The 24,954-nt window shown below is 40.6% G+C and overlaps 1 protein-coding gene across 11 annotated transcripts in view; it reads right to left on the reverse strand.

The window, feature by feature from the left end:
• The window catches only part of zmp:0000001200 (dedicator of cytokinesis protein 9), a 73,328-nt gene that overhangs the window by 30,093 nt on the left and 18,281 nt on the right, over nucleotides 1–24,954 (reverse strand). For 6 of the 11 annotated variants that reach the window (XM_042220412.1, XM_042220409.1, XM_042220408.1 and 3 more), the window contains exons 1-5: nucleotides 21,666–24,940; nucleotides 11,570–11,686; nucleotides 5,119–5,208; nucleotides 2,979–3,061; nucleotides 2,025–2,094 (exon numbers count right to left, since the gene is read on the reverse strand). In XM_042220412.1, the coding sequence (XP_042076346.1) occupies nucleotides 2,025–2,094; nucleotides 2,979–3,061; nucleotides 5,119–5,208; nucleotides 11,570–11,686; nucleotides 21,666–21,836 (531 nt within the window). In that variant the 5' untranslated portion in view covers nucleotides 21,837–24,940. Of the gene's footprint in view, nucleotides 1–2,024; nucleotides 2,095–2,978; nucleotides 3,062–5,118; nucleotides 5,209–11,569; nucleotides 11,687–21,665; nucleotides 24,941–24,954 lie in introns of those variants that run through there. The other 5 variants (XM_014333332.2, XM_042220410.1, XM_014333330.2 and 2 more) reach the window with 2 other exon arrangements.

Consider the following 24,954-nt stretch of genomic DNA (forward strand, 5'->3'; position numbering starts at 1 on the left):
TAAGGCTTTGAAGACTCCCAACAGATCTGAGTGTCTGTCAGGTGACTTATGAGCCTCCTTGTTGTGAATTCCTCCCAGTCATTCCAAAGACAACAAGCACTTGTTTAATCTGTACAAGACTGCACACCCACTCTGTCATACATGAATTAGCAGAGGATAAAAAGGTCCAAATGTTGCACTGGAGCCCTTAAATTTCAATGTGAAACAAAATACATGGTGCACGTGCAACGCTGTAATTACTGTTAACTCTCCTATTAGACACAAAAATGCCTTTCATCGCCGTACAATAAAAACATGAAAGGCGTAAGTGGGGATAAGTGAAATTTAACAGTGCACAACATTTTTGAGGGTGAGGTTCGTGTCATCAAGAGGAATCAAGAAACTCAACTGTGCGAAAAACTAAAAACTAACATGAACTCTTATTTACAGGAACAGTTCACACCCAAATTAAACGCTGGGATTTCTCCCCCTCTCTCTGGCACGCAGTGCCATTTATCCATCTAGTTTTTTTCCCCTGTCAGTTGCCAAGTTTCACAAGGAATTGAAGAACTATGTTAAATATAATAGAACTAAATGACAACCAAACTCAGCTTTTTCAAAATCATGATCCAGTTAATCAAAAAGTCCACAAACTTTGTTAAAAGTTCCTGAGCTATTTTATCTCTTTTTATTGCAACCTTGTTACTGTGCAGGAGGAAACCTGAATCTATCAACAGACTTTCACTAGTGGCATTACAAACATTAATGGAGCTCTGTTATGCACATTGACACACTGGATGTAATTTGGTATCAAACACACGTTTTATTTATTTATTTATTTTTTTAAAGGTACCTTGCTAGTACTGGGTTCGATCCTCTGTTACCTTCAGAGTTGCCTTAATTCTTCATGGGATAGATTCAATAATGTTCCCTGAGAACTAGTCCTTGTTTACATGATAGCATCACATAGTTACTGGATGCACATCCATGATGCTCTGTTGGATTGTGATCGTTTGACTGCGGAGGCGGTTTGAATACAGTCAACTCGTTGTCATCTTCAAGAAACTAGTTTGAGAAGATTTGAGCTTTGTGTCATGCTGGAAGCGGCCATCAGAACATGGATACTACGTGTTATATGTGGCAAAATGGATCCATGCTTTCATGTTTCAAATTCTGATCCCACCTTCCAAACGTTGCAGCAGAAACTGAGACTCATCTTATCGGCAACATTTCTCCAATCTTCTATTGGAGAAGATTAAGCCAGCGTGAACTCTAAGTGTGAACAGTTTCCTGTGTGTAGATGACAGGAGTGGTGACTCGTGTGGTCTTCTGCAGCTGTACTCCTTCAGTGTGTTGTGCTTTTAGAAATGCTCCTGTGCATACCTTGGTTTAGATGAACGGCTACTTGAGTTTCTTTTTCCTTCTTATCAGTTCAAATCAGTCTGGCCACTCTCCTGTGACCCACAGAATTTCTGCACACTGGATATTTTCTTTTTTCTGACCATTCTCTTTAAACCCGAGAGACCGTTGTTAAAAAAAAATCCCAGCATATCAGCATTTTCTGAAATATTCAGACCCGCCTGTCTGGTACCAAAAACTATGCCACCTTCAAAGTCACTTAAGTCACCTTTCTGCTCTTATTCCAAAGCTTGGATTAAACTTCAATAAGTCATTTGGAGCATCTTTACATTCCTAAATGGTCATGTGATGTCATACGATTGGCTGAATAGATATCTGCATTAATGAGCAATTGAACAGGTGTATCTAATAAAGTGGCTAAAACTCCTCATAACAATGTTTGTGCATTATTTATGAATAAAAGAAAAAAACATCCATTCATAAATGTTTCTAAGTTTTAAGTGCTGTTTTGGTCTTTTGATGGTTAAATAAGCACAATCAGGGAGAGGTCAAATATACAGATTTGATTTTTTTCACTTTGAAAGTGTCCCTAAGTTACAGTACGTGAAACTTTAGGCACCCTAGAAACTAAAAATAAGCAATGGGGGTTTCTTCACACCGTCCATATCTTCTGACAAAGAACTCACCTCATCTTTGTCGACATCTTCATCCACTTCAAATACATGGACAGCCAATTTATCAGGCCTGGACACTTTACTGGAAAAACCCAAATACAGTGTAAGTATAATAGCTCAAGGGGAGATATGTCAAGTGAATCTATTCATCACAACAACAAAAGCCTGCAGGTTTTTCATACACACACAGAGCACTATAGACAGCTTACGATGGCTCTTTCATGGCTTTGCTAATCTATCCAGCATGTGTGACTGAAGCGGTTTGGTGAGATCATTCTAATTTTTTTCTTCCCTATTTTTTATAATAAGTCATTTTACATTTTGAGGCTTTCTCAAGAGGAGCACAAACGACTTTTCGGCTCCTCGTGGAAACACAACGCACACACAGCTTGCTGGAAAATGAGCAGGTGCCAAAAGGTGAGAATCACCATCTAAAAATACTGTTAATTTTTTAAACTGGCGACCGACGTCACGATGCATTGTTTCAACTTCCCCAGATTCAGTAAAGTGACAGAACATTTGGCAGCAGTTGTACCAACAAGGTCACTGTCAGCTCATTTTCTAACATGCTGGTTATAAAATAAGGATTCTTTACGGGAGAAGCTGGAGGTGATGACACAATCTCTAAACAATGAGGGTGGTTTCCACACTGGTTGCGTTCAGAAATTGCTCAATGCACTAGGAAAAGGAAACAGTCTTTTAAATGTGTGCAACAGTTATTTGTATGCTGTGTTTCCTTCTAATTAAGTCACGCAAGTTGTCAGACATAGAAAACTGAATAGGCGACAGCTTGCGTGTGTGATCGGGCTAAAAAAACTAAAAAAACAAAAACTGTGTGACTGCAGGATTTAGCTTTAAACCAGCTGTATAGCATAGCAGTTCTTCTTAACCCCTCATAACAATGTGACGGCACCTCTATAACCACACTGTAGTGCTGAGTCGAGGATTTTTTAACTATAGACTTACTTTGGAAGCTGTCGGAAGTCCCCTGAATAGTCCTCATACTTGTAGTTGACCACATGCCAGTCTGACTTGTAGGTCTTAATGCACTGAGGAGACAACAGAAATTAATTACAGACCACTGTAGCACTGCATTGACACAGTGAGGTAGCAATTCAGGGCTATGTGAAGGCTGCAACTGGGTGTCATTCAGTCCCCTCTAAATGTGTTTCCATTTTCTCATCTCAACATGCTACACGAAGCTAATATACCACTAGGATCATCACTTTGATAAAGCTGAAGAAACTGTCGAACCATCTGATGAGAATTTGAGGCTTAGGATGTGAGTCCGTTTAGTCCGAATTGCTGGTGAGATGGTTAACAGATTTAGAAAGCCCTGCTCTTACTTAGTTCAGTGCTGCACGATTTCAGTAGCTTAGTGACAAATAGATGCTTCACGAAGATGTTTGACAGTGTCTTCTTTTCAAAAAGTCTTTCATAAGTTCCAGTAGACAACTCACTAGCATACACATTAGGACAATATTTAATATTTTCAAGCATTAAAGCTTCTCCTTGAGATAAAAAAGGAGGAGTGTATGCACGGTGACTCTGCCACAATCCAACGTCCACCAACACAAATTGGGAGTGTTTCGCTGTCCTCCTTTCCTTGGATAGAAAACATCTGTTCATTGTTAGAGTCAGTCACAAGTGCAGCTCCCTGGTATCTGTTCTACAGAAACTCACGCCATTTACAAGAACTGCTCCTGCAGGGAGATGAAATGCAACCTGATCAGGAGGCGAATCGGAAACAGAGAGGCTCTCGCTGGGCTAATCTCCACAGCTGTCCTGGTGATGTCACACAGCGCTTAACCAGGTGTCAGTATCTTGACTTCAGACAAGGCGCTCTAAATGCTGACCTTTGACCCGGAGGGAGAACTGTCGGTTTTCAGCTGGTGTGTGGCTTAAAAAGCTCTGCTAGAGCTGGATGATTATGATTCATCGTTTTAATCAGCAGCAACTGTGAGTTACTGATAAGTATATTTTTAATTAATCCTGCACTACATCAATAAAATGTCACATCTGGTGAACTTCCTGTGATTTTATTTGCTTTTTGCCCTTTTGGACTTTCAAGATGCCACAGCTGACCAAAACCAGGCTGAACCACTCAACAGCAAGACATGATCAAGGCTCAGCACTGACAGTAATAACTAATGACAGGGAACAAACAGAAGCTTGATAAATTATCAAATTAGTCGAACTTAATTTCCGTGTATTGTACCATGAATAGATTTTACTGAGAAAAAAAAGGGCACAAATAGTCCCGATGCTTCCAATGATGATCTATAACGAGGCTCCTTGATGACTTCCTGATGCGCTATGACTTGCAACATTCATAGCTGCTAATATTAGGTAATATATTTGGTAATGAGCCAAATTAGCATTACTGTAGCATAGCTCTGTGGTTTATGACTGATATAATTGACCAAGTTCTTACTAGCCTGAAGCGCTGACGCCGTTTTCAAACGTCTATCATGAAAAAGATACATAAACAATCATATTAAGTGTACTTACTTACTTTGTGCACAATAGAAACATTTGTTTTGCAAATGAACTTTGGTGTGCTTTACATGTCTTTTGGACCATTACTGTCAACAGGTATGAAAGCAATCTCTCTCAATATAATATGCTAGCATATATCCATGGTACAGTACTGTTTTTACTCTGTTTGTTAATGGTTGCAAAGCTTCATAATCTGTTATCATAATATGTGAGACATAATTCAAGTTTTGTGGATATAAACGGGTCATTTTAGTCTTTTTTCAGGTGGTTGCTAGGTAACATAATGATGTCATCATGTCTGATATAAATAAGAGCCTTCAGGGGCCTGAGATGTCCTTGTGTGCCAATTTTGGTTGCTCAACTTTTGATTGTGTAAGAGTTTGGATGGAAACAGAAAGAGATTTCATGTATTATCATGTAAGATGATTTAATTGGCTCTACTTGGTCTTAGAGTCTATTCCACTATTAAATGTTGTCAGTGGTTCAGTTTTTTGGGATTATTACCCCCAATTATTTCCAATATTTGGATTCAATTATTTCACTGTGTCTTCCTGCAGGCTCTCTGTGAGTGAAAGTCCTTCAAAAAATATCTTAAAAATCAGCCCACCTCTTGGACGAACAGACTCTGGGCCTCCCTCTCTGCATTTTCAGGCACTGTGGGGTACAGGGTTCTCCCTTGCCTCCTCAAAGTTGAAATCTGCGAAAACAAAGCAAATGTTGAAATCGTCAGAAGAAATGTAACTGTGGGATTACAGCAGACCACAAAGGATGACCAAAACTGAAACTGAAAAAAAGTGTGCTTTCACTTGAAATGGTCTTGTGAAATGACCACAGGTTATCTGGGGTTCAAAGCGTGCAAGTAAGTCAGAGACACAGTGGGATGCCTGCCCACGTCATCTGACTTTTAGGCCTACTGATGGATGTGTTTAAGCCTTTCGCTAATGACTAACAGGTTGACTCTGCAGACAGGCAACACAGTAGCAAAAATAATCAAGACCCTGTGGTGTAATTACAGTAAAAAGCCTTTTAATTTTATTTAAGCAAGACCAACACAGCTGCTTTTATCGATCACTAAGGATGCAAATTCTAGTGCTCGACAAACATCAGCATGCCAAAACGCTCAAAACGACAGCGCCAACAGGTTGATTAATGTGACTTTCATGTCACTAGATCCTTGGCAGAGATGTAAAAATGATTTTAATAACCTGTGGAGATGTAATAAAGTAGTCAATCGACTATTGTGCGTAACAACTATGTAACTTTACATTAATTCACACTGATTAGAAAAAGCATTCTTTTTGTTTTTGCTCTTGCGAAGCATCGGTGGAGTTAATCCACAAAAGCTCACTCTGAGCCAGGAAAAAAACCTGCTTTGGAGCAAGCAGTGTTGGATATGACTGAGGTTTCCAAAAATGAGTTTCCCAGTTGTTATAAGAATCTGAAGCTGGAGTCCTGGGTATACAGTATTCACATTGGTTTACTGTATGATTTCTGTTCATCTGGACGTAGCGTCGTCCGCTACGTCCAGATGAACAGAATCAACTTCTGGAGATTTACTTTCCTGGATGATTGAGAATGCGTCAAGATACTGTATGCTTTCTTTTTAGTAGCTTTATGGCTATGGAATATGCACCTCAAAGATCTGAAATCAGATTCACCTGATTTCATTAAAATGAAGCTACACAATGTGATAATAAGTCAAATGTGGTGTTTCGCAGTTACGGGATAAAAGAAGTTGTTTCACAAAAGCTTGTTTTTCTAGATATCTGGAATGACCCCAAGACAAATACTAAAACTGCTGTCTTTGCCTCCCCTGTTGCTCTCTATAAACTTGCATGTGGTGTTCGATCCAGTCCTTACTGTGTTAATGTCAATAAATTCCCCAGCTCTTAATTGTGAACCTTAAGTCTCCCTTTTCCTGTCTGCTACCCATGTTTCCTGCAGGGGAGATAATGATCTTTGCACTGAAAGCAGCAGAAATAAACAGGCATGGACGCAAGAGGCAACCAGGAAGTGGGCAAAAAGAAGCATTTAATTGGACTACAAGTTGCCACAGAGAATTATCAGATCCTCTGGTTTAAAATTCCCCAAATTGTTATGGGAGGTGGCCAAGTTCAATAAGACCCCATCAATATTTTATCTAAACTATCAATCTTCTTTATCCAAGCTGAGCTGGAGACAAGAACTTGACCACTTCCCAGCAGCTCCGACAGACTGAAAAACAAGCAAAGCAGTGCTTTGAGCTTGTGCAAATATGTGCTTGCCTTCATGTACGCCAGGTAAAATATTTACTTAGCAAGCTGATGAACTGTACTTAACTAACACTCACTAGTAGTAAATAGTTATGTCATTAGTTATGCAAATATTTGGTATAGACTGCGTATAATGATTGATGGACAGCAAGTCTGAAAAGTGACACCAGTCCAGTAAAGCCTTAAACCTGAATCTTTCCTAATGGCCAGTGGTAGCCAAACCTCCTTGTTGCTCAGTTTACTTGGATTTTATACCGGCCCATTGGAAAGAAGACCCTACCTCTCACTGGACTTTCATTCTGTTTAAAGTCCCCTTCAATACAACATGATGTTCATTAGATACATTTAGGAACAAATGCAACCTGTAGCTAAATTCCTCCACAGAAATGAGGAATTTGGCTGCAAATTCCTCCACTCAGGATACTGTTCATTCTGTGGAATGGTTGACAGAGAATATCATATCGAACACTGGTGTTACCCTAACCTTAGGTACACGGCAAAGTAAAGAAACAAGAACAATGCTCTGATCTTCAGATTTCACAGTGAAGGGGGGGCCTTAGACAAAGTGCATATATCAAATTGAGGAGAAAGGAAGACTCCTATTCTGCTAATCTTGGACAAATTTCTCCAGGAACCTCACACAGAGAGACCAACCCAACCCTCCCTCCACTTTGCCAGCAGTATCTTGATCAAAAGCAGATGGAGCTGATATAAACATCGCCTACCAGAAGAACAGCTCATGACTTTTGATGAGCCAGAGGGAATAAGATAAGGTAGAGACTTGATAGAGGTTTCCAATACCGGGAAACAGACAAAAACTGGATTTATACAAAAATAACTCAGAGATAGAGGAGGTCTTTCTGCCTCGACTCATGACCTGTAGAAGTGTCTTTACGCAGACTGAGATTTCTACATAACACTCACTGGTCATACACTGACACAACTCCCCCAAAACACTGAAAGCTGATTACAACCTTGCCTGAACAAGAGTCTGAACAGGCAGAAACAGATGTTAAGATCAGTCACTGAGCCTCCCGTGTTTTTTTTTTTTAACCCCCCCTCAGTCAGAATCACCTGTCAGCCCCTGACAACGTACTGTTTGTGTGTGAAGCTGACGTGTTATGCTCATAGCAGCAGGCTAAACGTGGATATGCATGAGAAGTCAGAGTCAAGGCTGTCCTGCCGTCACCAAGCACCCAGCTGCCAGGCCTTACAAACCGTAACAACCGCTTCTCTATCCAGAGTCAATTCCAAAGTTAGAAACACCAAGCAGACCTGCTGCTTTCATTTATATTCTAATCATTAAAACTGTGGCTCTACACACCAGTGACAAGGAATTATTTAAAGGTTATTTTCCCCAGATAGACCCAAGTCCCCATTAACATCCAAACAGCAACTTTGGCAGGTTTGTGGGAAGACTGATCTCACATGCGAAGATCAACCCATGTAACTTAAATCAAGTTCTGTTTGAGCATTTGAAAAAACTGATTATTTCTAAAAGTGTTCATATATGGTTGCAATGATTCTCCAAATCCACAGGTTGGGTCATAACTAAATCTTTAGCCAATGACTTTTAACTATTTTAATAGTGATTAGTAAGAAGTTTATGACAGCATGATGACGTAACCATGACTGGATCATCACCTAAAAATAAAAATGTGTTATTCTGATGTATTTCCAGTTCACTCTTCATTTAAGCAATCATGTTAAGCAGGGCATTCATTACATCACACAAAACACTATGAAGCCATCGCTAAAATACCATTAATCATCCTGTATTTGCAATCTTGCTTAAAAAAAAAAGAAATACATCAAAATAAAACATGCTATTCATAAAGGCTCAAGTTAAAATGTATTTCACCACAAAGCTCAGTAAAGAAACCTTTAAGATCCCTGCAGTTGGCAATTACACATCATTTACAGAGAATGCATCCTTGCTTTGACAAAAAATACATTAAAAATAAAAATAATTTTAAGGCTTATGTTTCACAGTGAAGGTGGCAAAGAGAGCTGGGCATCAAACATTTTGCCCTCAAATTTTGTGATTTCGCCCATGTCTTAGGTAAGGACTCATGATTCGATTAAGATTTGGTGGAGCAGAGAAAATCTCCATCCAACTGTCAGGAAACTCCTAAGTGACCAGGAGTTCAGCACTCACACTTGGTACACAGTATACCTACTACATCTCTGCCCATTAGCTTTTATTTATTATGGATATTATGAATTAACATTTTGCCTAGCAACCATCTACTAGACGTTTACAGACTGAGTGTCATGAGCCGGTCCGTTTCATGCAACACGTGGACAGCAATGCAGGCGAATAGTCACGCTCACATTCACAGCCAAATGCTAGCACATTTCTTCCACTGATATGTCACTAGCTTGGAAAGATTTCACTGTGATTTGAAGCACAAAGTTCACCAAAGTAAACAGTGGTTGAATGGACACTGGAATGTCTGGACAACAAACCCTGTCGAATTACCAACACTTAACCCAACTGAACGTGGATATTAAAAGGAATCCAAACAAAGAAAAGTGGACAAATCTAAAACTCTACAGTGTTCAGAGCCAGCCACAAATCAGCAGCCTCGGTATCAGCAAAGGACCAAAGCAGTTACAAGGAAAAGTACGGAGACAAGTGAAAAAGAAAAAAAGGGATGATGTCCTCTTATCTGCTAAACAAACAAACAAACAAACAAACAAACAAAAAAGCAAGGTACCGGCCAATTAAACTGCAATCCTAGTATCTCGAGCTAAAATGGGCCATTTTTACCATTTATGCACTAACAACTTAGAAAAGTGTTGTATAATTTTCATTACATTACTACCTAATTCATATCCACATTCAATTCAATTTAAACAGCACCAAATCACAGCAACAGTTACCTCAAGGCGCTTTATATCGTAAGGTAGACCCAACAGTAATGCATACATAGAAAAACCCAACAATCGTATGACCCCCCTATGAGCAAGCACTTTGGCGACAGTGGGAAGGAAGAACTCTCTTTTAACAGGAAGAAACCTCCGGCCGAACCAGGCTCAGGGAGGGGCGGCCCTCTGCCCCCTTTTCCCAGTCAGTCACAAGACAACCTGGGGCTGAGATACAACAACAACAACAAACTTTATTTATATAGCACATTTAAAAACCAGTGGTGTACCAAAGTGCTTAACATGCTAGAGGGTAAGATGAAGTAACAGGAAAGGATGAGGGTTATGGCAAGGTACCAAAACGTGCTAACAGGTTGAATGGCATTAAAACACACGAAGGCAAAATAATTGCATATAAAAGCATAAAAGAAGGATAAGTGTAGAGGATAAAACAGTCAATAGATAAATAAATAAATAAATAAAACTGAAATTGAACAAAACTGAGTTTATATCACTGATGTGTCCCTGCACAACAATCCCAGTTTATTGTGTGGCCCGTTATCTGGCAACCACCTAACAACAGACTAAAATGACATTTACAGTGAAGAAGACTCACAAAAATGCCCCAGTTTTTATACTCTTAAAGGGATTGGACAATGGATGGTATAAATCTTATATTTATTCATATAAACAAGAACTACCATATTTTTTTTCTTTACTTTTCTCAGTGTGATTAACTATATCAGTTTGCCAACAGCATGAACAGACCCAGTAATACTGTAGCATAGGTGTGTGCTGGTATCAGAAACACATGAAATGTTTCTGATACCAGCATGCATCAGAAACATGTATCAGCACGTTTGTCTTTTATTCTCACTGCATCAATTCGGTGGTATAGTGTTGATAATAAAGGACCAACTCCACTAGCATAAAATTAGAGCCAATTCCTGATGTAATGCCAAAACATTCCAAAATTTTCCAGGTGAAACTTGTACTTTGCAGTTCCCGTTACAGGAGAGGATGTTGACACAAATAGATTTCTGACTGTAACTCTTTGGATCAGAGCAATCTGAATGACCCGTACATCCTGAGGAATACACATACCATTTACAACTCCAATAAATAATAACTGTATTCTTCAACCAATGTGGGAATTCAGACAAAAGATGTTAAAGTCATTAGACAAACCCAAAAAAAGACTTCCCTTACTGGAATGGTGTTATATTAAAGGCCCAGACTCTATAAAGCTTTGACAGCAATGTGAGACAAAGTGGTAGGGTTAGATCTGAGGATATACTAACATCCTTCAAAGAAGTCTCATTTCCTGAAGTACCAGCTCTGGGCCAGATCTCCATTTTAGATTTTCCAGCCGCAGCGTGGAAAGTGTGAGGGACGCACATCCTGCACGGTGTGGCTGGAGATAACACTTACTCTGTCACAACATGGGACACAGAATGAGCCAATTAAACAGATGGCCCCTGACCCATCTCTTGCTGCAGCAGAGGAGGATATAAACAAAAGGAAAGCCTTTGTCAGTGGCTACACCCATCATCACAATAGTGGCCGCGCCTGGGCCAAAGGAAAAACCACTTCAAACAAACACAAAAAAGAAAACACGCAAGTGGACGAGTAAATATTAATATTGTATAGATACCAGTAAATGTAACGAGCTCGTGTGTTTAGCAGCAATACACAGGAGGACAGTTTAACTCCTGTCTGCCTGACTTTGCACCAGAAGTGTATAGCAACAACGGAAACCAGAGCACTAAAGATGCACACCACCATTTGCTGTGGAACATTTTTCCATAGCTTCATAGCTGCTTCCCAGCAATTTAACCCCAGAGCCACATTTACTACAGCAAGACTCACCATCTATACTTCTGCAAACATAGATGGCGAGTCTGCTGAAAAATGTGCATGAAAAGTTTAGACACTCACCTCAAAGTCCTCAAGGGGGAACTGCAGCATGTCTCTGAGGACATCGCTAAGGATCTGCGTCTTCCTCTGCACCAGCACATTTTCATAATCGAGCGGCTCGATCACCTTTGGTTTTACCTACAAAACACATAAACACACAGTTGGGGATTAAACTACAAAACTAAAGCAAGTAACATGAAGGCACAGAAGAAGCTATCTGTGACATTATTGGATGGATTCAGAAGAGAGATCAAGGAAACGAGTAACAATATGCAAACAATCAGGCATAATAAGATTACTGTTGGCATGCCAACCCCTCAGCATTGGAGAGTAAAAACCCATTAGCTCCTTTCAGTTTTCAGACCTTCAATACTTTCTCATCAACTAAATGAAACTTGACGACAGGCATAAATTGGTTTCAAAGGACATATCAATTTATTATTGCGTTTGTAGAGATGTAGAGATCAGATATAGGAGCAAACTTCTGAATAAAAACTGCCCATTTTTAGCACAGAATATTTAAAAAAAGGATGTGCATTCGGTGCGAGCAAAGAAAAGACTTTCAAACAAAGGCAGTTTGGTGTGTGGTTAACCCATGTGATGATGCTTACACTTACATAGTGGGGGATCTTGATGAATAAGCAACAAAATAAAAAACAAAGCTGGTAAACCATAACTAACAGGAATGCACTTTAAATAAGCATGTGCAGGAGAAGAGATCACAGTCAACAGACTTGGATTTATCCAGCCGTGTGACAGGGCACTATAGGACATGTTTTCTGTTAGATGCACAGTGACAAGTCAATCAGGGCTCCATCTGCCCAGAGAAAGTGCATCTGCTTCACGGATAAGGAGGGTCTCAACGAGCTCAACTCTTTACGATGGCACACATCATACTACACTCCATCTGGACAACATACAGGACATTGTAATTTTTGTCTACGACATAAAGCAATGAAGGCAAGCTGTCAACGCTTTTATCTGTTGGGATGGGAGGATAAATCCAACAACGAGCAAAGAGAAAAACAAGCAGTGACAGATCAGCAGACTTCAGGGCTGAGCGACAGCACTGCTCGCTCATTCCTCCCACATCTGGGACTGATAATGTTAGCATGATCTCAGATGGGGGAGTCATGCATGTAGACCTGCCTGAATCTATGCTGCTATGTAGTAACTTTTGTTAGTAACAGAGTAGAGCGAGGACAGAGGGGGCAGGACCTTGTATCAGTTTCAAGGACAGGGAGGGAATAGGAGAGCAGAGATGGTGCCACCATGTCTGTCAGCTGAAGCAGGTTGTGACATACCAGACAACTTCTTCTCCACGTTTTCTTTAAACACAAATATATAATTATCTGCAGTTGAACTTCAATAAACTGTGCTCCCCTTAGAACAGAAAAAAATTGATGGATGGAGAGATTTCTAGATGTAAGCCAGGAAAGAATTTATGGAAAGATAAGATAAATACGTGTATGTCTTACTTAATCCGACGCCTAAAATCTCCATATCTCCACAAACAATCTGAGAGCCTCTAGAAGATGAAGTCTTAAGAATGTCAGGCAAACACACCTATACTATCATTATTAAGCAATGACCTGGGAAAAAAAACCCAAAACACAATGAATCAGGTTTGACTAAACCAAACACCTGCAATGGATACTCTGGAGCAGAGGGGCCATTCTACTTTATAGGCAACAAATGGCCTGATCTGATCTTACATGAGTAAAATCAATATACAATAAGCTATTTAATAGCAAAACAAACTAAAATTTCCCCTTTTTTTAAGTGAAAATGGAGCATAAGCACATTCTGACAGTGTTTATATATGATGAGCAATCTTAGAAAACAAATGATGAGCAGGCAAGAGACGTAAATCCAGTTTTAACAGTGTGATCATGGTAAAAAAGAAAAAAAGAAGCATAACCTCTTTCAAGTCTGAGGTTTTACCACGTCACCATGTTAGTCTTTGTTTTTGGTTTTTGCTAAATACAGCCAAACCTTGTGACAAACTAAAGATACCCTTAGTGCTTCAACATGAAATAACAAGGTCAGTAGCAGCCAGGTGCTGCTGCTCAAATGCACTCCATTGTCAGCAAGTGAGAGCACCTCTATAAAAGCAGAAGTTTGGGCAGTTTGCTGATTTGAAGCATTTCGATGTGTTAACACAAGGGAAAAAAAATCAAGGTGTTCCAGTCAAAGTCCAGACCTCAAGCCAAATAAAATGCTGGCTGTACCTTAAGCAAGCTGTGCGAAAACAAATACCTGTAGACCACAATGTATTGAAGCAATGCTGTGGAGAAATATTTTTCAATTTCCATGTGCCATTCCTATCACAGTGACGTCATCAACACACCAGGACTGTTTGTCAGGGAAGTTCTGCCATAAGTTTGAGACTTTTGGAATGGAGGGTTTAAGCTAGTACAGAAAAAGTGAACAAGTGAGCAATCTGAGGCTGAAAGATGCCAAAAACAAACCAAATATATACTAGAAATAACCTAATGAAGCCTCTGCTGTATGGTCAAAACCAAGCTAGTAAAGATGTGGTAGTAACTACATTTAAATAAAGTATGTGCTGAAAGATTTGACCCCGTTTTAGTGATGGTGCCCCTTTTCTCACCAGTAATGGATATCTGAACCCACTCAAGTGCTGCTGATTCCCTCCAAACTCCTCTGGGTGCCTCCACATTGCTTTGTCAGTGACCCAAAGTGGTCAACCACACAGTGCACTCAGCACTGAGCGCAAAAGCTCTGTCATTCTCTCAACCCACAGTGCTGACCAGAGTCGATACATAGCCCCAAATTTACACTTATTGTCAAATTAGTCCTTTAAGAAGGTATTTGAAATCACCTGTTGAACAAATGCCTTCAAGACTAACGGTAACGTTTCACTGTCAATCAGAAAATACTGAAGCTCCAGTTATATTTCTTGGTTGTCTACACACCCAAGCAGAAACGTGCAGACTGTATATTCAACAGCTGTAAACTCAAGTCAGCAAACAGGCGAGCCAACCCTGTAAGAACAGAAAGCAGACGCCCATGAAGCCATCCCTTCCACTCCCTCTCTACAGCAATTGGGCAGCTGTTTATCTGCATCTCCCACTCCTCCACATCACTGCACCCTCACACAGCCTGAAACAATGGTGCTGCGTAGTGCCTCTCAATCTTGTCACTGACTGTTTGGTTGACTCTGCAGAGGGCCTGACCACTGGACACCTTCGTTAAAGGGCAGGAAATGATCACTGTCGCGGTCGCTGACTTTTGCGCCAAATAAAACATTTTACGAGCCAAAGCAATCTTTGAGAATAAAGTCGAGGGACCTGCGATGTATTCGCCCAGGTAGTAAAGTGCTAATAAAGTTCAACCTTCCCCCGTGCTGGTGCTAACACTGCAAATTTGAAATGTGAGCTGGCAGCACTGTTTCTATGAAAGGAGGCGAGAGAGTGAACCAGCACAAACGCTCACATGACACCTGCTTTTGGCACTTTATGGCTGAGGTTAACCTTTACACGACTTACTTTCTCGAGGATCAGAGCAAATTTGAGACGTCAGTACTGATTTTCTTTTTTCTTTTTAAATGTAAACCAAAAAGTCTCACATCTCTATGTGAATTACTTGAATGACTTACCACCACCTGTGGCACTGGATCTACCTCAGGCTCAGCTGCAACCAACCTCTTGTACTGCTGTGGACTCTCAATGACCAGCTCCTTTTTTGGAGTTTTACTAGCCCTTCCTTGCATTGTCAACACTTGTGGTAAGATATTTCCAAGACAGATCCCAAAGAGAAGTTGCAAGCCAGCATATCAGGTAGAGAAAAATCTTTGCACTGGAAAAAGTTTGTATGTCTCCCTTTTCAGTCCCTAGCTCACTCCAAGCTACGGCTGCTCTGACTGAAAGCAGTGGACTCACACCCAGGCTGAGGAGATGGCCCCTCCTACACTCAGCTGTGCAGCCTGGGGGAGTTAAACACCCTCTCACCCACACACACATACAATGAAGCTATATGACCCCACACTATCCACCTGCACAGCAACAAAGGGTTAAGAAAAGAAAAGATACACATTCCTCAAGAATTACAGTGTGGTCAGGCACAATCCACGCCTTATGTGGGACAGCTGAAATAAGAGCTGGGTTCAAATTCATCAAAAGCCCAGAATGAGTGACACAACAATGAGGCACTTTAGTGGCACATTAATAATAAGCCTGATCAAGTTTTCTTTTCAAAGGTTAAAGATGAGTTTCCAGGCTGAACCCAAACCCTAAAGATTGTAGCAGGACTCCAGAAGCAACATTTACAAATCTTTGCCACCTTTTTGAAGACGTAAGACTGAGCAGGACATGAATCAGCTGTATCAGCCAATATGACAGAGTTATTAGTCACTTAAATGTTCTTTTTTTTTTTGCCCTCCTGCTTCCAGTACATGACTACAGCCGAGACAGTAGCTGTAATCACAGATGACAGATTAGGTCCAGCTTCTGTCTCCCTGCTTGTTGATGCAACTGCTTAAGGGGGATTCCAGCATGAAGCAGCCCCTCTCAACCCACCCAGGAGTGGGCTCCACCTACAGATTCCTCTGGTGGGCCACCGCAGGAGTGGATGTTATGGTTTCACGCCTGCGCCTCAGTTTAAAGAGAAAGAGAGAGAGCAGCTGCTTCCTTCAAAGGGTTACATGGGACACACTTGTGTAGGTAATTCGATCTAAATCAATAACAGGATATTAAACAGGCAAGTTTATTGCTATAACTTATCCTTATGAAATTAAAGCTGATTGCACCATGCCCATTTAAGGCATAGTGCAATCAGCTTTCCACAGGTAGCTGAAATGATGGCTGGTGAAGAGGTGTTAATATTTTTTTCATATTAACACAAACTGAGAGAATTTATTAAGAACGAATAAATAAAAATCAATCAATTAAATATTTTAAGCAAAAATAGTGGTATAAGCCTAAACACTGCTGAAATGCCATTTTTCTATTGCCTAAAAAAGGCCTTATTTATTTACAGTGAATATCTTAAAGTTCTGAACTTTAAGAAGACAAAAGGCGCGAAGATGTTATGGGGATTTCCTTCAGTGCTTTCTAACTACACTTGGGCAATTCTTGCTTGTCACGTGTCCGAGAATAGTATGGTGCAGTATAAGTATATAACTGCTGGGTAAAAGTTTCCCTTTACTTTGACCTTAGCCCTAACTAACCATTACCTAAACAACCCGAGGGTAGCTCTCTGGTAATACTGAAAGAAAGAAAAAAGACACCAGATGACTGGTGTCTTTGTGCTGCATATTAATTGAATGTTTGGCTAGAATAATGAGAGTTGACAGAGAAGCTCTTTATGCAGGACCTGATATGAGCTTCACTTTAACATATATCCCGATTCCTATACAAAGTAAATATTGTGCATATAGGTGGAAGGTACTTTCCAGAAAACTTGCATCAGGAACTTTCCCATTGAGCTGCATGTTTAACTGAGTCTTTACCAAAAGCAGAGAATCAGTTGAGATGCTCTCTACAGTTGATCCTGACCAATATATTGACCCTCACTGATATAGTCAGCCAATATTATCTAGATTTCTAATAGCTAATAGTTAATTTAAAAAAAAAAGGTAAAGAAGAGGTGGGAGAAACACCAGTCAAACATGTTGAATGAGTGTTGATGTCCTGTTGCTCAGCAACAGGTGCACGGAACGCCGCAAACAAATGATATTGAAATGAATTTATGTTTCATGTGTTTGAAAGAAAAAGAAAAGTATTGGTGAATATATTGGACTTTTTTAATTACCAAATATTGGTATTGATTTTGGTATCGATGCAAGCTCTGCTCTGCAGTATAACTGACCCCTCTCAGTCTTCCAACTGCAGTCCTGGAGCCAGTAAAAGTCTTTACTGTATCACATTCTTCGATTTATACTGTGTCCATCTACAGCTTTACTCATTTACAGTTTAGTACATGAGTAAATCGAGTAAACTCAAATGTTAGCACACATTTGTATGACTATACGTCCCGCTCCACTAAAAACACATAAAGAAAAGAAGAGTAATGCAGTAGATGCTCGACTTTTTGAATCCTCCTAGATATCTCAGCAATCTAACTTATTGAGGACATGCTGGCGTGGCACAACACTCACATTTTTTGGCTTGGTGCTTAAATCAAATTCCGTGGAAACGATTACAAACATGTTTCTTTGGGGCAAGCTGGCACTGGGTCTAAGCAGGAAGGCCCGCTGAGGCCTTTTTAGTAGCAGAACAAACACTGAAGTTGCCAGAAGAACACTCAAAGGATATTTTGGGAAGTGTATTCTGATCAAATACAATTTCATACGCCCTCCTGTGAGTGCGAATAAACTGACGGCATAAATGTACAAAAAGAAGACGGTTTGTTGATGACTCACACTTTGTTGCTGTACCTGTGGACCTGAAATGAATGCTCAGGAATAAAAAAAATCTAACTAAAAAAAAAAAATGTAAACAAATCGGAGCTGTGAGCCGTGTTGGAAACAGTCAGGGAAAATGTCCTCTTATTCTCTATGAGGGTTTTCTCTTGTTTTCTGGAAACGCTTAGAAATTTCGTTTGGTTTCGCTTTGCGTCATTATCAAACCATTTCATGACAGAACTGGGAGGCAAGACAGACAAAATGAATTTGAAGTCCAATATGGCACTTAATCTTGACCTAAATGAGGTAATCCACTTATGTATCATTACACATCGAATAAATTATATTTTATTACAATGTTTTTGCATGATACGATTCACAATGGAAGTTGTAAAATAGTAAATTCAAGGATTTGGACAATCATCAGATGTCCATCCTGGGCTTCAATTTTTCTCTTTGTCTGGTAATAAAAGAAAGAAAAGGGAGGAAATGACTAATATTAGAATAGGTTAAAATATTAAGCAATTACCCACATATATCAAGCTGTGATCCCCACCCTGGACGTGACTATGACTGGACTTCTCGGTTGCGTAACAAAGGTTTGATGCAAGCAGCGTCTGAGCTAAAGCAAAACAGGGCGTAACCTGGAATGTAATGTAGCAAAAACACAGCGCTCCACTACAGCGGCAGCTCAAGCACCCACCCCTCTCTGCTCTGTTTTCGGTCACTTCTCCACACGGTCCTGTACTGTTGACTAAACCAGAGGTAATAAAGATGCTGTACTGTGTATGCAGTCTCTGTTAATAACATCACAGCAGTAGGATGTGGGAAACAATGGTATTGAAAATAACAGGATGCAATCACGAGGCAAAGAGTCTGCAGCAGAGCTAGAAAATAAAAAAGTCTCACTTTACATTACAGGAATGCGCTCGGGAATAATGCAGCTATTAGAGACAGAGAGCAAAATTGCTTTATTGATGAACGAGCCTTAAATGTAACTAACAGTATTGAATACGAATAAAGCTGCTTTTACATCTCTGGGAAAATCAAACTACTGTTGCCAGAATGCCTTTAAAGCACATGAGCCTGAGTGCTGCAGACAATGTATCCCATGTATCAGTCACCAAGTGAGCAACATAAACACTGAACACATGCACTGGTGGTGCGAGGAATGATGCAAGTAAGGCTGACATGTCTCGAAAGTAGGAAGCAATCACTAAGAAAAACAGATGTGGTGTTGTTGTTTTCCTGTACATGCATCAAACACCAAAACTACAAAGAGACTGATCGTAGCGTTTGCCCAGTGTGGTCAGGAGGGGTGTGATGGGTGAACATAATGTGTGGGTAAATATCAAAGAGAAGTCAAGGGATTGAATCTATTTAACTGACTTAATCTGAACAACTTCTGGATGATGTCATGCAGGCTCTGTTTGGTATTTTAACTCCTTAACACAAGGAATGTATAAACATGTACCCATTTGGCAAAGGTCATTGGAAACAGACCATCACAGATCTTATGTTGGGAGTGGGAGTCCCAAAACAGATGTGGACAAAAGGTACTATCATCTTTCACCAGTTTTTCTTTTTCCATCACTTCAAGTGCTTCTGTTACTGAGTGAGTCAACCACGTGACAGCAAGGCTTTCTCAAAAACAACAAGACAAAAAAAATTACCATTGCGCAGGAGCCCACACATGATCTCATATCTGCGACTTTTCTTTGAAGGAGAACGATACGAGAGCTTTCACGAGGAAGGAAAAGGCTGAGCTGTTGTAATCAGCGAGTGAATCAACAAAGCGGTAAACGGGCAATGTCTCCAGACATTAAGCGGCTCACGGACAGCTTCCCATAGTCAGCTTCGTCTAGGATTGTCTGCAACTAGCTGAATGCACGCTTGGCTTAACATCTATGTTTAAAATGCCCAGAAGTGATAACCTGCTGCAATCAGAAGGAATTAAAAGGGCAAACATAATGGCTTGTGTCTTTTTATAACCGGGCTTAATGGATTAAAAAGGTGCAAACAGTTCCCAAAGCAGCACACATCCTGCCCAGTTTTAGACATTTTTGTATGAAGATAATAATAAGGCCAAGGCTCATATGAAAACTAAGAAGGGAGTAAAAGGTTACGACTGCTACGGTACACTTTTTTAAGTAATCCAAACAAAAAGCTTGCCTGGTTTGTGTTTTCTCTACAGCAAATGAAGCGATGAAATCAAAGGGAAATAAAAACTTAAGAGAAATTCAAACTGTTGTAAACCTTTAAACTTTTCCTTTCGCTTCAATTGTCAAAACAAAACAGGTATGATAGCTGTCAATACCTGTCACCTGTTCATTGTGTTTTTCAGCTTCTTAGAATGTCATTCATCAAGTTGGGGGAATGATGATGTAGCTGTTTGCTAATAATAGCAGTAAGCGTAGCTTTAGTAGTGATATATTTAACATTACTGAACTGGTTGGTGTGGTTTTAAGAATTTTGCTTCTGCTAGGTAGTTTTTGTCAGTTTCAGTTCCACTCTGGACTGAATTATATCCCTCGCACATTTTAACTATCGATTATAAGCCCGTGGATGCTGACAGAGGATTAACAGCCCCCGTTTGGGTGATAAGACCATTCCAGAGCCAAGAGAAGCAAGCGTGCCCTTGACCCAATTCCCTGCCACTGTCACTCAGCTCTCTGCTGTGGATACGATGAACCAACAACACATCACACACACAGCAGTGAGTAAACGCAAACGAGAAGAAGAAGAAGACAAGCTGGTACGGAGCAGCAGAAACCCTGCCAAGCCCGCTGGTTCACAGATGAAGAGCGGTGATTGATTTCCAGCAGACACAGGGCTCACTGTCCCTCCTTACCCTCCTCACCCCCCATCCCTGCTCACAGAGGCTTTAACCCGTGAAGTGCTTAGCAAGAGGCAACAGTCGGCCCTCCTACTGCCCTACTTTTACTGGTAACTTTCATAGGTGCAGAGTCATGTGACACAAAAGACAGTGATTTGTACTTGTGTAGCTGCTGAATATAAATAACGGTTGTGTAAATACCATAAGGTTAAATTTAGCTTTGTTTCAATGAGTCTACCATCTGAATAATTTAATTAGTCATATATCAGGTATTCCTTCAGTATGTTAGCAGAGCCAATCAGCAAAGGACATCCTCTGACAAGATTTACAAATATTCAAATAGTGCTGAAGTTGTTATTGATTAGATATTGTCAGAATATACTGATTTTCTCCCTGTTATATTACTTCTGAGGCGCTACAAACATATCTTACCACTACTTTTATGATAGCAGAGCTTTAGTAGACAGAAGCGCCACTTTAAAAGGAGTTTCAAAACTAAATTCAGCGACGTTAGCCATCGCTCTGATTGGATTAATGCTGAGATCTTAGTTTATAATGTATTTTGGCTAAAACCATGATCCAGTTCATTGACAAACAAAAAAAGGGCATCAAACATCCTGCTTTTCAAAATAAGACTGTAATAAAATGTGCTGCTTGTTGATTATTTTTTGGCCTGTTTAATACCACAGTACTTGGTTGGATGGTTAGATAAATCAATAAATATTAGGTTTGTTACTGTGTCCTTGAGGCATTTAACATTATAGTGATTTAAAAAATGAATAAATAATGTAAGCTTTTTTTTCCATATGGATTTTTGCTCAATACACAAACAGTTGTGTTGCTTTTGTTGGTAGAAAAATAAAAAGCTACTATATTGGGTTAGAGAGAGTGCACAGACACACACACACACACACCTTAAGTATTCGTGGTGTTGGCAATACACGCGACTCTCTCCGACTCAGTGCTCGCTCAGCCTCAGACGGTCCAGTGGGCTCTGCTGCTTCCTTGCAGATGTAGCCACTACAGTTCCTCTCCAGGACAGTACGCAGCCCATCAAACACAACCGCGCTGGTGGTGCACCCCATCCCTCCAGGTCCAAACAGGCATCAGTCAGGAGAGCCTGCCAGTGACCCAGTTTCCTTCACTGTCTCCTGCTCCCCTCTGGTCCATGATATTACTCTGACATCCACATCCGCAACTTCTCACCCACACAGAGAGCATCAGAGTCCATGGGAAAAGGATCCAGGGAGAGGAATAGCTGGAGACTTTACACACAAACCTCACGCAGAAGAGTCAAGGCTGTCCCAGTCTGTGCTTGTAGAAATACCTCAGTCAGCAGGCGAGATACAGTGAGTGAGTGAGTGAGGGAGGCAGAGCAAAGAACGAGGGATGGGGGGGATGAAGGATGCTGTGTGAGCTCTGCTGCAGCTTCAACCAATGCTGAGCTTCGGTGCAACACAGGCTCGTGCGTGCATCTGTCTCACTTATTCAGTCACTTGCTTGATCTCCTCCGAGCCACTCTGGATTTCCAAATTCTTCCCAATCCTTTTTTGCCTCCTCTTTTCAATCCCACATTTGCATACCAAAAACGAATTAACCCATTTCATTTTCCACTCCACAAAAATGGGACTCCTTTAGGGATTCAGACAAGTAATAGCAAAAATAAGTGGGTTACACTAAAGGCAGTCCTTCATATCCAGAGGGAGAGTCTAATTCCATGCTCAGGCAAGCAGCAATATGGCTCAATGCTTATTTAGTTCAGCTAAAAAAAACCCCAGACCAAACAAGCGCATGAATCACATAAATGGATGCTATATAATATGCACAATAGTCTGCGAGAGATATTGCAGTAAAACCACAAAATAAACTGAAAATATGATAAGAAATCCTGCCTAACGCACACAAACACACTAAATAAACAAAAAAAGCACTGAAATGTCCAGTGGCCTGACTCAAGGCTTCCTAAAAATCTCCATTTCCAAAACAGACCGAGGACATGGGAGGATTTAAGCCTTTTAGGCCAAGACATCAAATAGGGAGCACTTTCCTGACCAAAGATTAGCTGCACTTGATCACAAGCTGCCCGCTCTGCCAAACACACAGAAATACTGGGAATGGAACCCCACAATTTGATCATACACAGGCTTTTTCGAAATGTCAGGGAATGATTCATCTGCTAGAACTGCCTTTGATTAAAATGTCTCTGGACTGCGATCGGGAAGACTGAAGATGAAAGCAGGAAAGGAAATATTTTTTTCTAGGTCACTTTCAAAATATTGTTGCTTCTACATTTGCAAATCTTTAGTTTTATGTAGTCCTTGTGCTACCTTTGGGCCATTTTATACATGTGGGACAAAATCTCATTAAAAGCCTACACAATTATCCCATCTGCCTCCTGTGTTTGCTCGTGTTTTACATCCTGATTATAAGGAATTGGGAGGGGAGGAGACGAGGAAGCACCGCAGTATTTGTCTTGGTTTATTTATCCTGTCTGTTCACTTCCTGCTGCTCTAAGTCACACTCGAAGACCCCTTAAGACCTTAAAGTCAACTGTCAAAGTGGCGTGCACATCCTAAAGCTACACAAACACTGCGAGTCCCCCTGGCACCAGCTACGCTTAGTATGATTATGCTTAATGCTTCTCTCAACAGTAAAACATGGTGGCATTGATTTTTTTTATTAAAACTGTTGAGCAATGAACTTTCATCTGTTCTTTAGTTCACTTAACCCAAATGATCGCACACGTACACGTCTGGAGAGAGGGATGCATTCCCTTACATCACGATGGTGCACTAAGCCACGAATGCTCGCACGCATTTCTGCTTGCTGCTGTGTTAATATTTCAGTGGTGCTTGACACACTGAACTACATTCGAGTGCAGGATGAGACGAGCTGCAGGGGAAAACAGCTGAGCCCCCAGATGAGGGGATTCAGCAAGAGAAGGAAAGAGAGAGGGAAGACGAGGGAGAAAATAAACTGAGGGGAGGGAGGGGACGAGAGTATGATTATGCCCATTGATCTGTTGGGAAATACGTTTCCTCTTTTGGTTTATCCCTTTTCTCACACGTCTGATCCTGTCTCCATCCCCCCGTCGCTGCAGCGAAGGGATTTTAGGCTTAGTTTATGGAATAACAAGAAGCAATCTGCTGTAAAACTACTAAAACTGCAAAGTCATAAATCTCCTCTTTGAGGCCGTGTCTGTTTATTTTTGGCGACTTTTGTTGCAACTCAAGCATGTTTACTATCATCTGTCAGTCATCACTGAACTGTTATTACTGAGCACCAACAGTAAGACGTCGCTCAAGCAAGAAGTGGTCATTGGTTTAAGTGTGACAGCTGGTCATTGTAAATATTTTGTCCCCGTGCACGTAGGAGCACGTCTGCAACGTTGTGTTGAGGCGCTAACAATTTTGCCGCGAAGGTACTACAGCATGCAGGATTTCTTAAAATGATGAAAAAGAATGAATCTAGTGCATCACGCGGCACATTTTAAGGAATGAACACCTGAATCAAACTAGTTTCCTGTTGAGCAAAGTATATATGTAACAGTATATAAATGAAACACTTATGTCTATGAGGTTGTTTGAGTTAACAGGACGCCCATTCATGAGTTATCAATCACACCGTGTGTTTGCTGATAATAAATAACAGCTCAAAGGCTCTTTTTCCCGTTAAAACAAGCAAATCTTTGGTTTAAATATAGTTATGTGATGTTTTCGTTTATTGTTGTGCTTCATTTTGAAGCTGTGGATTTTTTGGACTGTGGATTTTCAGTCAAAAAAGTTTGATTACATGCCCCCAAATTGCTCGAGAAAGATGTTTTTGGGCTGCGTTGTGCAAGAGAATTGTAGTGCGGTGTAAGGGCGATAAATTATTAAGGTCAAACAGGGGATCGGTGGGTCATTAGATGTAGTAATATTTCTCTGTACTGCCAGTCTTCACAAAAAAAGCTGCTAGGTAAAAAAAACAATATCATTTATTTTAAGAAAGAGGTTCACAACTCCAACGCACTGTGACACACACTGTCTTAATATAATCAATCCTATACCATAGAGGACATCTGTACTGTGCTTCTCTATAGCTCACAAATGAAGTGGTCCTGTAGCCTCCAGCAGTAGACAGTTGGACTGTGTCATCCATACTAAATCATGAGTCAGAGCTCCAGGCAAGCCAGTGAGACTAGTGGGTGGACTGAGGTGGGGG

Source organism: Haplochromis burtoni, unplaced genomic scaffold, assembly GCF_018398535.1.
Source record: "Haplochromis burtoni strain Fernald_Lab_line unplaced genomic scaffold, NCSU_Asbu1 Contig_48, whole genome shotgun sequence".
Lineage (NCBI taxonomy): Eukaryota > Metazoa > Chordata > Actinopteri > Cichliformes > Cichlidae > Haplochromis > Haplochromis burtoni.